Source organism: Odocoileus virginianus, chromosome 5 (assembly GCF_023699985.2).
Source record: "Odocoileus virginianus isolate 20LAN1187 ecotype Illinois chromosome 5, Ovbor_1.2, whole genome shotgun sequence".
Classification (NCBI taxonomy): Eukaryota; Metazoa; Chordata; class Mammalia; order Artiodactyla; family Cervidae; genus Odocoileus; species Odocoileus virginianus.
In genome coordinates, this window is record NC_069678.1 from 51,201,040 (window position 1) to 51,214,039 (window position 13,000).

General features: G+C 34.8%; 1 protein-coding gene across 1 annotated transcript in view; it reads right to left on the reverse strand.

Moving 5' to 3' along the window:
* MSH4 (mutS homolog 4) overlaps positions 1-13,000 on the reverse strand; it is a 91,145-nt gene that overhangs the window by 57,782 nt on the left and 20,363 nt on the right. Inside the window, exons 3-7 of the mRNA XM_020902997.2 lie at positions 12,421-12,581; positions 11,012-11,122; positions 8,316-8,431; positions 7,179-7,352; positions 1,414-1,586 (exon numbers count right to left, since the gene is read on the reverse strand). Of these exons, the coding sequence (XP_020758656.2) occupies positions 1,414-1,586; positions 7,179-7,352; positions 8,316-8,431; positions 11,012-11,122; positions 12,421-12,581 (735 nt within the window). The remainder of the gene's footprint in view (positions 1-1,413; positions 1,587-7,178; positions 7,353-8,315; positions 8,432-11,011; positions 11,123-12,420; positions 12,582-13,000) is intronic.

Below are 13,000 nucleotides of genomic sequence, written 5' to 3' on the forward strand. Positions count from 1 at the left end.
CAGGATTCTCCAGGCAAGAATACTGGAGTGAGTTGCCACACCCTTCTCCAAGGGATCTTCCTGACCCAAGGATAGAACCCAGGTCTCCCGGATTCCAGGCAGATTCTTTATTATTTGAGCTACCTGGGAAGCCCCAAATAGAACTAATATGTGCCCATTAAATTTAACAACAATGAAACTATGGGTAAATGTCTTAGGCTTGGTTCTCCAAAAAGAGACTCTGAAATGAGGATTTATATGCAAGTAATAGATTAAGAATTTGCTTCCATGAGAAACCAGTAGAGAAGAGAAGGACAGGAAAGGGGAAAAAAGCCAAGCAAAAGCATAATTTCAGGCAAAATTCTATGGAAGGTAACTTCAGTTCACGCTGTAGTAGAACTTCTGGACTTTTAAGTTACATTCATGGTTATTGCCAAAACAGTGTGCGGCAGTTAGGCTTTCATATTCCCACATGATTCAGTCATTTGAGGGCCCACAAGGCACATTTGACCCTCTCTGCTTAGCGCACAGCCCTCCAATAGCCTGAGGGTAGACCTCTAAAGAGAGTCCAGGTGCAGGCCATCGGCAGCAAAAGAACGCAGAGAGGGGAAAGGGGCACAGAGAAAAGTAAGAGAGACCCAGGAGGATACGGACAGAAAACCAACAATGCCTGCTACACTGACCTTGACAAGAGAAGTCTCAGTACAGTAGTGGGCACAGAAAGAAGACTGGTTGAAATGGGGTGATGAGAGAAGACAGTATGTGCATAAAATTTGTTTTTCAATAGGTGATGAATGGTAGAATAGAGATAAGATGTTGCTGTAGACCACAAGGGTGACCAGTTAAAAATAAGCCTTTTCACACCTTTTCCAAAGCCTCACAAAATACACAGGAATACATAGAAAAAAATGAATATACTCAGCAACATTGGAAATGCAGCCACAGTCAGTATAATGTCAGAATTTTGAAGAAATTATACTAATTAAAAGATATTTAGGATTGGACTGAAGAAACCTAAAGACTGTAAATGCCTTCTAGATTTTCATGTACTACTTCAGTTTAGACCACCAGAACAACAGTGGGGATACAGAAGACAGATCAAGTGGCTAAAATCCAGGAACTAGACTAGGATCAGTGCAGATAAACTGCCCTTCCACTTACAGATTTAACAAAAAAATTGCACTGCCATGCCAGTGAACAGCTGCCAAGGGCAATTCTATTACCTCATGAGTTGGACTGCATCTCCGCAAAAGACATTTTGTAATCCCAAATCCTGGTATCTGAATGTGACATTACTTGGAAACTAGATCTTTGCAGATGTCATCAAATTAAGATAACATGATTAGGATGAGCCTTAATCCAACAGGACTGGTATAATTTTAGGAAGACATATATTTTTAATAATTTGCATTTGTAAAAGTAGATGATATTTACCTGACTGAAGTCCAAAAAAGAGTTCCTCATCTTGAAGCAGTTCCTGAACACAATCTAATCTCATGTTAATGGTTTCAACATCAACTAGAGGTTCTAATATATTAGAACGAAGTCTTCTACTTCCTCCAGGAGTCTTAGTATAATTTAGAACACCAAAGAGTGTGTGATTATTCCTTTAAAAACACAAGTTAGGAAAATTTCATTAAGTATACAAAGAAGATACCAATAAAACTGTAATTTAACTTTTTAAAATGTATTTATTTTAATTACTCTATAATATTGTGGTTTTTGCCATACACCAACATGAATCAGTCATGGGTGCACATGCATCCCCCATCCTGAACCCCACTGCCACCTCCCTCCCCACCCCACCCCTCTGGGTTGTCCCAGAGCACCAGCTTTGGGTGCCCTCCTTCATGCACTGAATTTGCACTGGTCATCTATTTTACATATGTTAATATACATGTTTCAATGCTATGCTCTCATATTGTCCCACCCTTGCCTTCTCCCACATAGTTTTAAAATAGTCTTATAATCTACGATAGTGATTCTCAAACTTTCATATTCATACAAATTACATGAGGATTCTGATTCAGTCTGGGATGAGGCCTGATCATCTACATTTTAAATAAACTCTCAAGTATGCTGTCAGTCAGTGAAGCACACTTTGATTAACAAGGATCTACAGCATCTTCTTGCATTAGTGAAGGACTTTTTTTCATAGACCAGTTACAATACTCAGACTAATATAAAATGTTCTAGCCCGTGGCATTCTATCAATAATAACAAGATATCAATAATACATACTTAAGGGGGAAGAGAACTTTACACTGATAAAACATGTATTTTATATAATCACTCTGTTCTAATTTATGAAGTTAGAGAATTATAAAAGAGAAAGAAAGAAAATAATATCAGGTACAGAAACTATTACAAACAAACAGGACTGTACAGAGAATGACAAGAAGGGTTGCTTTAGTTAGGTTGGTTGAGAAAGACCTATATTTATAACTGACAGTTGAATTAAGACATACATACCAAGATGATGATGAGAGGGGAATAATTATGACAATGATGGTGGGAATAGCTAATATATTGAACACAAAGTATATGCCAGGCCTTATTCTAAGAAATGTACATATATTATTTAATTTTAATAACCATGGTATGAGCTAGAAACTATTTTTAACCACATTTTATAAGGGAAGAAACTGAAATGCAAAGAAATTAAGTAATTTGCCTGAGGTTTCCAAATAAATGAACAACAATAATAAAAGAGTTATCAGTTTAAAGGGGCAAAACAGAACAGCAATTTAAGCCCAGGTAGTCTTCCTGCTGGAGAAGGCAATGGTAACCCACTCCAATATTCTTGCCAGGAGAATCCCACGAACAGAAGAGCCTGGCAGGCTACAGTCCATGTGGTAAAAGAGTCGGACACGATTTAGCAACTAAACCACCACCCGTCTTCCTGGCTCTAGAACCAGAAAGATCAAGGTTGGTGGAGCACTGCAAAGTAAGAATTAAGGGAAATGAATAAAGAAGTTGAAAGAAATCAGAACACAGAAGTCCTTGCAGGCCATGGTAAAGAGTCTGAATTACATTCTAAAGGTAATGGGAGCACTAGAAGACTTTAAAGCATTAAAGTTTCAAGATGTAATTTCTGGTTTAAAAGGATCACTTTCTGGCCACTAGGTTGAGAACAGACTAATTGTAGGAAGAGGAAGAAGACAGAGAGACAAGTTAGGGGCTATTATACTACATAGTCCAGGCTTAAATGATGGAGGTATGGATTAGGGTTGTGGGGGCTTCCCAGGTGGCTCAGCAGGTAAACAATCCACCTGCAATGCAGGAGACATGGGAGATGCAGCTTCAATCCCTAGGTTGGGAAGATAACCTGGAGGAGGAAAGGGCAACCCACTCCTGTATTCTTGCCTGAAAAATCCCATGAACAGAGGAGCCTGGCAGGCTGCAGTCCAAAAGGTCACAAAGAGTCAGACACAACTGAGCAACTGAGCAGTAAAAGTATGGTGTTAAGTTTGTAGACTTGGAAATTATAAGACAAGACCCAGAATATGAATGTACTCTAAAGGCTGAGTCAAGAGGATTTACTGACATAATGAATTTGGGTTAAGAGAAGAAAGGAAATAACAATGATTTAAGTTATCAGACTATCAAATTTTTGGTATATCAATTTAAACATATTTTTAAAGAAATTACTCAAATCAAGCCCTGGCTAGGAGTCGGGAGAAGGTTATCATAGGTAAGTCACAGGTACAATTTTGAGAACTTGCTTTTGCAGGAACAAAAGAAGTAGGGAGCACACCTAAACCTGCCATTTGCTATATAAATCAATGGTGGAAACTATACTGAACAAGTGACAAGTCCATAGAAGCATTAGAGCTATTCAGATAGTTCAGTAGGTAGCATGCTCATCTTTCAACCTAATATTCTTTGGTTTAAATCAGGGAAAAGACCTCAATTTCTCCTCTCAACTACAATATGAACTCTTGGAGGTCAAATATCCTATCATTTAATATATAGCAGAAACTCAAGCAACGTTTGATGGTGACAATGGTCAAACAATGATTATGAAATGTGCCAAAGTAAAACTGAGTATAAAACCCTTTGTAATAATTACCAGTCTTAGTTATTGACTGTCTATGTTACCCTATGTTATTTTAACTTAGAAAGTCAACAACAGAATTGTTTATTGAGATTTTATTTTATCTTTTTCCAGGCAACAGAAAAAATATTACTTATTCACTAAACTGGAAAGGAAAAACTACTATTAATTACATTCTCCTTTAAAAGGTTATAATTTTAGATCAACATTATCCAGTGGAACTGCAAAGGTACAGAGGTCACTACACTGATGGATGACAAAAAGTACTATATACAGTAATATTACTACTTTACTAAAAGTAGTACCAACAGTACCTAGATAGATCTAAACTGTTCTTGATGACTGAAGTAAATAATAAACAAAATTAGATATGTCTGGAGATTTCATATAGTGGAAAGTAAAGCCAAGATAAGAATGCACAAAGCAACAGAAATATTTAAACACTGCAGCTCTGAAACTGGCACAAGCACCTTAAGGCTTCAATTGTCTAAAGCACTCTTTATTCTATTCAATACTCTTAATACTAAAATTTGTATTTAAGTATGTACCTTTCATTGATATCTGTGGTTTTCGATATATTAATTACTGAAAGCTGAGATTTTACTCCAAGCTTACTTACTCCCAACCTGCACTTTACCAAACTAAATAGCTTAAGTTTCCTTGCACATACCATATTACTATATTGAAAATCGTGCCTTCAAAACTTTTTTATTCACTCGCTTACTATTTTTTTTACTCCTTAATCTGGATAACTTCTATTTATATTTCAAAACTCATATCAGGGCTAAAAAACAAAAAAAAAAGTCAAGGTATTAACCCCGCTATAAAACTGTTTCTATAATAATTCTTTTACTCCTTAACAAGACAAATTAACTTTCTCTCTCTGCTATGATCCCATCATTTTTTATGCAAAGTTTCATCACCATACAGTCAACCCTTTCTATAGGCAATTGACTCCAAGACATTTAACAGAGACCAGAATCCGTGGATACTTAAATCCTTTATATAAAATGGCCTACTACAGTGGGCCCTCCACATCCACAAGTTCCATATCTGTGATTTCAAACAACTGTGGGTCCCTCGACTACAGAGGGCCTGATGTACTTAGTACATGTTAATGACCTATGATATTATATGTCTCCTCCTCCAGACTATAATTCCTCAAGGAGATAAACCATTACTCACTAATTCTTTGTGCCAAATTGAACCCATATTAAACTATGTAGTTTATCCCTACTATAAACACCACCACAGGTTAATTACATTATCTTCTAATGACATTTTGATTCTAATTTAGGTACCTCAACCATTATGAAATCTTATAAAAACCTCATGTTTACAGTGTGTATGTGCATGTGCAGACAACACACACATATGCACAAACACATGAGCAATCTCCCATTCTCCCTTTCATTCATGTTTACCATCAATATTCATCTAACTGAAGCTAATAATAATCCAATAAAACCAGCAATCTAGTCATACACAAAGACCATTTTTATCATTTTCAACTACTTCACCTTCTCAAATGATTATGTAGCCCCTTGAATTTCCTGTATTTAATGCTTTTAAAACTGGTTATTTTAGCATTGTAGTATTCTGCACACAGTAACTTCTTTTTTATTATGGTACAACATACAAAACACAGATTTTACCATTTTAACCATATTATGCTCACTATTCAGTGCTATTAGGTACACTTGCAATAATGTGCAACCATTACCACTATTCATTTCCAGAGCTTTCTCATCTTCCCAAACATAAACTCTGAATCCATTAAACAATAACTCTCCCATTCCCCAGTTCCCCCAGCCCCTGATAACCTGTCTACTTTCTGTTGCCATAAATTTGCCTATTCTAGGTACTTCACCTTTTGTGTCTAGCATATTTCACTTAATACAATGTCTTCAGGATTCCTACATCTTGTGGCAGAATTTCACTCCTTTTTAAAGCTGAATGATATTCCATTATATGTATACATCTTATTTGTATATGCTTTATTGGTCACTAGTTGATGGACAATTGGTTTGTTTCCACATTTTGGCTACTGTGAATAATGCTGCTATGAATACTTGTGTGCAAGTATCTGTTTGAATCTCCACTCTCAGTTCTTCTGGGTGTATACCAAGAAACAGAATTTCTGGATCATATGGTACTGCCAAATTTAGCTTTTTGAGGAACCACCACATGGTTTCTCAAAGTGACTGAACCATTTTACATCCCTACCATAAATGGATTAGGATTCTAATTTCTCCATCCTTATCTTCCATTTATTTAATAATAACCATACTAACAGTGTGAAGTGATAACTGTGTTTTTGATATGTATTTCCCTAACAACTAGTGATGCTGAACTCTTGCTTATGGTACCTCTGTATATCTTCTTTGGAGAAACATCTGTTCAAGTCTTCTGCTTAATTTTGAAATGGTTGTCAGCTTTTTTTTTTTCTTATTTATTTTTATTTCATTTATTTTTATTAGTTGGAGGCTAATTACTTTACAATATTGTAGTGGTCTTTTGTCATACATTGACATGAATCAGCCATGGATTTACATGTGTTCCCCATTCCGATCCCCCCCTCCACCTCCCTCTCCACCCGATTCCTCTGGATCTTACCAGTGCACCAGCCCTGAGCACTTGTCTCATGCATCCAGCCTGGGCTGGTGATCTGCTTCACCCTAGATAATATACATGTTTCGATGCTGTTCTCTTGAAACATCCCACCCTCGCCTTCTCCCACAGAGTCCAAAATTCTGCTCTGTACATCTGTGTCTCTTTTTCTGTTTTGCATATAGGGTTATCGTTACCATCTTTCTAAATTCCACATATATGCGTTAGTATACTGTATTGGTCTTTATCTTTCTGGCTTACTTCACTCTGTATAATGGGCTCCAGTTTCATCCATCTCATTAGAACTGATTCAAATGAATTTTTTTTCTTATTTAGTAAAAATATCTTTTTAAAACTTGATTTTGGTGAAAACATTTGAGCAGTTCAGCAACAATGGTACCAAGTATTAAAAACGTTTATTTTCAATATTTCTCAACCGAACAACTTTAAAAAATATAAAGTAACTATTCATAGGAAAACATGACACTACAATATACTGATATATTTCCTAATAAAAAATGGATAATCTTACCTAGAGTCTTGATTATTAATTAGTAATTCAAGGTTTTGGGCTGATGATGAATCTATCATGGCTGTCTGTTCACTACCCTGGAAACAAATCTTTAGCGATTTTGGTGCATAAACTGAATTTTGAATAAATTCAACATATTTTAATAAAGCTGCAACAGCTGCAAGGCAGTAATATCTGTAAGGTAACCAATGATACATCACTATAAATCTCTGTAATAAAAGTATTGCTATAAATGAAAACATTTACTTTTAATAGCAAAAATTATTTGCATAGCATTGCTTAAATTCAAAGGGAAAAAGCACTCCAAGTGTTCCTCATTTTTGATGACTAGTTAAATTATCTTTAAAGCATAAAAGTTGATAAAAACAGACAATTTTCTGAAGTCTGAGACTTAGAGAATAAGTTTAAAGAATAAAGTTATAAAGAATAAAAAATGGATTCACAGTAAGTCATGTTAGAATTCAACATTCAATGGCACCATTCTAAGTACATATTCAAATAATATTGAGAAAGTCTGAGGGCTTAAAAGGTACAGTCAGGAGATCATAATGTATAGGAATGTACCTCATTCCTATATACATCCTATAATGTATAGGATCTTGGTGAGAAAAGTCATCACGATTAACTTAGTGAACAAATAGTCCAACCTGGCTCAAAGAAAGTATCTGTTCAGCATGTTCTAAAAAATATCCATTCCAAAAGTATCATTTTGCGTTGGTGGTATAGTGGTGAGCATAGCTGCCTTCCAAAAGTATCATTTCCTGTTTCATTTCGAAGGGGTAAAGGTGTGAATTAACAGGAACACAGCTTTACCTGTGTTTCACTTCCGTGCCCTCACATTTCTAGTAGCTCTGGCTACTTAAGCTTTTCATTTCAAAGTAAAGTGAGCAGCAATGATTAGGGCAATAGATTATGACTAATTTGGAGAAATTCTATATAAACTAAGTCAGCAAGATATGCCCTGTGTATAAATTTCAGTTAATACTTTACTATTCAGTAATTACTGAGTGTGTTTTATGAAACTTTTCTTAGCATTTTTTTCGGTAGTAGGGATATAGCAAAGAACAAAACAGACAAAAGACATTTCCTTCCTGGAATACACTAAAGACTTACTACTTGCCCCTAAACTTAACTTACTTGGACTGAACCTCCATTAGGACAGTGCTGAATTCTGCTATGCATAACTGTTCAATGTATTCTAGTCCTTTTGTTTCATTGAAGTATTTCCTTTGGATAGTAGTGAAATTAACATTCTGAAAAGAATTTTTAATTTCAAAATAAATTTTAAGTTTCATGCACAAAACTGCTTCCTTAAATACATGCTCATACATGGGTAGGTGGCTTAAAATATTGTGCAAAGCTTATTTTTCATTATTTATTATTTTCTAGAGTTAAATAAGTTTTTCTAGTTATTTGCTAAGTGAATTTGAGTAGTCTGTAGCTCTTATTAATCTATACTCACATGAAATTTAAGTACAATAATAAAAAAAAATGAGTCTCTGACTTCTACTAACTTTATTCTACAGCAACAACAAAGGTTTTACATTCAGCATCATATTGGGCTTCCCTGGTTGGCTCCACTGGTAAAGAATCCGCCCACAATACAGGAGACCTGGGTTGGATCCCTGGGCTGGGAAGATCCCCTGGAGAAGGGAAAGGTTACCCACTCCAGTATCCTGGCCTGGAGAATTCCATGGACAATATAATCCATGGGGGTCACAAAAAGTCGGACACAACTGAATGACTTTCACTTTCAATATATTATCATAATTGAGACAGGGTAAATATTATAATATACTAGTTGGGAAAGCAAAAAATACCAATTCCAGATATCAAATCTATGAAATATTATCTACTTGAGGTGAATTTAATTTATAGAATAAAGAAAAGGAGATAATGGAACTTTTTAAAAAAGAGCAAAATTTTTAAAAAAGCATGCAGTTGCAAAATAAAAGGTCTGCTTATTTTGAATAAAAGTATTAGGTAAAAAATGCAATATATTAGTAATGGACTCTAAAAGAGTTGTAAGACTGAAAAAGTCACAAGCAGGTATGGAATTTGATAGGTCTCAAGACTGCTTGAACAGTTATCTCATCTAATCTTCCCAATATAACTCTATGACATAAGTCATATTTATCTACAATTTTCCTCTAAGTCAAATTCTGAGAAGCCAAGTAACTTTTCTAATATCAAAGAATTGACATATGCCAGATACGCCAGAGCTCAGACTTGAATTTAGATTTCTTTGACTACAAAGTCCATGTTTCTTCCATTTCATACTGCTTACTTGATTGAGGTTGTTTTATGGTAAGTGTGATAATAATGTTAACAACAATAATAACATTGGGGTTTTTTTCCCTCTGCTTATGATTCTTTCATAAAAAATATTGAGGTGGCCAAAAAGTTCGTTGGGATTTTTCATGTTATGGAAAAACCTGACCAAACATTTTGGCCAACTCAGTATTTCTTCTATAGGACTTCCTAGGTGGATCAGTGGTAAAGAATCTGCCTGCCAATGCAGGACATGCAGGAGACACCTGTTCAACCCCTGGTTCGGGAAGATACCCTGGAGAAGAGATTGGCAACACACCCCAGTATTCTTGCCTGGGAAATCCCCTGGACAGAGGGGCCTGGCAGGCAAGAGTCAACAGGGTCGCAAAGAGTTGGACAAGACTTAGTGGCTAAGCATGCATGCAATACTTCTACGGCTCCCTCACTCTCACTCCTTTCAGGACTTTACCCAAGTGAAACCTCACCAATGAGACTATTTCTGATTACCAGATATAAAACACCAGTTCTCTAGGAGGTAGATACTATTATCGTCCCTATTTTACTGACAAATAAAAACTGAAGTTTAAAGAGGTTGTATGGCATCACTGACTCAATGGACATGGGTTTGGGTGAACTCCGGGAGTTGGTGATAGACAGGGAGGACTGGGGTGCTGTGGTTCATGGGGTCACAAAGAGTCAGACACGACTGAGTGACTGAACTGAACTGAACTGAAATAGGTTGAGTAATTTAACTTGCACACAGTCATTTAGAATCAGGATTTGAAACCACAACAGTCTGGCTCATATAGCACTAGGCTATATTGCCTTACATCTCAAGGGTAGTAGATATATGTTGTTTTCACCTTCAGAGGATTCATCTATCCTACAGTCTATGTTGTTCTGTCCATTTAGGACTGTCAATTATAGTACTCAGTGCCCCACAGCAAAAAGTCAATGACCAGGGATTAATCAATCATAGTGCTTCTACCCCCAGAAACAGAGATTAATATAACATGTGGGAGCATGAACAAAACAGTAACAGTTCAGGGTCCTTCTCATGAATTCATATATGGACACCGGAAGGAAGAAGTTACTTTTCTGCCTCGTGTATACTCCAGAAAAGCCCCTTATTACCTAAAACATTTTTCTTTTTTCAAAGTATATCAAATTAAATAAGTGAATTCCTCATCATTTTTATTACATGTATTCAGTTCAGTCGCTCAGCTGTGTCTGATTCCTTGCGACCCCATTGACTGCAGCATGCCAGGCTTCCCTGTCCATCACCATCACCAACTCCCGGAGCTAGATCAATCTCATGTCCATCAAGTCGGTGATACTGTCCAACCAACTTATCCTCTGTTGTCCCCTTCTCCTTCTGCCTTCAATCTTTCCCACTACTAATTATATGTACTAGTAGTCCCTTAGCTTAGGACTTGTACTTAGTGAGTACTTTATGGTAAATATAAAGTTACTCAAATTATTGTTCTTAATATATTATAAAATGGATTTTAAAAAATATGAAGATCTTGAATGTTACTATTGAGAATTAAAAAATCACTTACCTTGAAATTTTCTGTGATAAGAGTAAACAACTTGGTTGAATTCCCCACAACACAAGCAGTATTTGACATTATTATTTCCAATGGTGATAAAATTTTAAGTTTAGTGATCACCTAAAATTGTTTGAATAAATAATCTCTTAAATGTAGGCTTAGGAGTCTCTAAAACCAAAAATGTTTCATATTTTTCTGAGAGATAAGTGCTTATAATTAATTCAGAGACATACGAAATCACAACTGTCCTAATAATATATTTCAATTAAACATATTTCTAATGGTGCTATGTTAAACATACATTCTATAAAATTATAAATATATTATCATAAACATAGGATGTATTTTACTCACAATAGTTTGTATCAGCGGTAAGCCCCCAAATAATTTGAAGTTATCGAGTATGTATTCCTTAAAAACAATTTTTTAATAAAATCATCTACTCGGTATTTTATTCATCTCCATGAAAAACATAAATATTCAATAGCTAACTATGGTGACTCAATCAGTATGGCCACACTGGTATAGCTTAGAAACTGAAAAGTACAGAAACACAGATAAGAAACATCTGTTTTATGACTGATGCTTTTCACAGTGTAAGGTAAATTTATTAGAACTATTCTGGACACAAAAATTCTTAATATGTCAAACATTCCAGTCTAAAAAAAAAAAATTTTATCCTATCATTTTTAAATTGCAAAGAAATGTGAAATACCCAGATATGTAGTACTAATATCATTTAGGTTGTTAAGTATATTAAAAAATTAATTATTATGTAGAGAAAGGAAATCTACATACTATGGAACCAAAAAGGGGAATGAGAGAAAGAAATAAAGAATAATAAAACATTAAAAATAACATAGTATTTAATATTTTTTCATAACAGAATTTGAGTCAAATAACTTTTTAGAATATAGAGATTAGGAATAGACTACCTGTACCTAACAAGTCACACAAATTCCCATGACAACAGACCAGTGGCCCAAATTAATGATGAGTGATAGGAAGTGAAGGCAAGAAGTTGAGGGACTAAATTATCACTGATCTAAAACACTAGTCTCCCTTACTTCTAGAAAATAAAATTAAAATACATTTCAGTGGAAACAACCCTTTGGAGATAGCATTATGACACATGCTATTTGTGGAATAAGTCCAGGAATTATTAGAAGTTATTAATTTTAGAAACATTAATAGTAATTTGGAATATTCAAGTAACAGCAAAACATGTTATTTCAGAACAAAATAATATTTAAAAATTAAAATCAGATGTAAAAAATGTTTCTTTTAATCTAGACTGCCTAGATTGGTGCAATAATGAATAACCATTATTCTAACAAAAAGAAAACAAATTACAGAAGCAATGAAAATCTTCAAAGTACCCTCTAGATGAACCATTTTCTAGGAGTATAAATACTCACCTTTGCATATGTTGTATTGTCCGCAAACTGAGATAATACAATTTGTGGGCTTTTTAAATCAATACTTGCCATTCCTATTTCACCTCTGGCAAGTCCTCTCCCTTCAACAACAGCTACAATAACTGAAGGAGAGTGTGCAGAAACTGCAGATGAGGATGTAGCTGTCAAAATTGTTGAAAGAAAATATATAAACATAATACTTTGCAGTTCTTTCTCATAAGATCTCAAAGCACCAAATCAAGGGCAGAGTTTTAGCATCTAAGAAAAAATCTTGTTTTCCTCATCAAAATAAAATCTTTCTACATCCAGACCAAATAAAAATGTTAATTCTCTATTTTGCCAAAACTTAACTTCACATTTAGAAATAATAAATTTCATATTGTCTTATTTTGCATTTTACTGGAATGAAATAATAAAGAAATACTAAATTTGGGATAAGAAAACATTATTTATCTTATTTTGTCATTTAAAAGCTATAGGAATTTGAGCAAATTATTTCATAATAAGCAATCAAAAATCACAAAATACAATGTAATAATAACTGCCCCATCTGACTAAAGAGGTAGCTGAAAGAATCAAA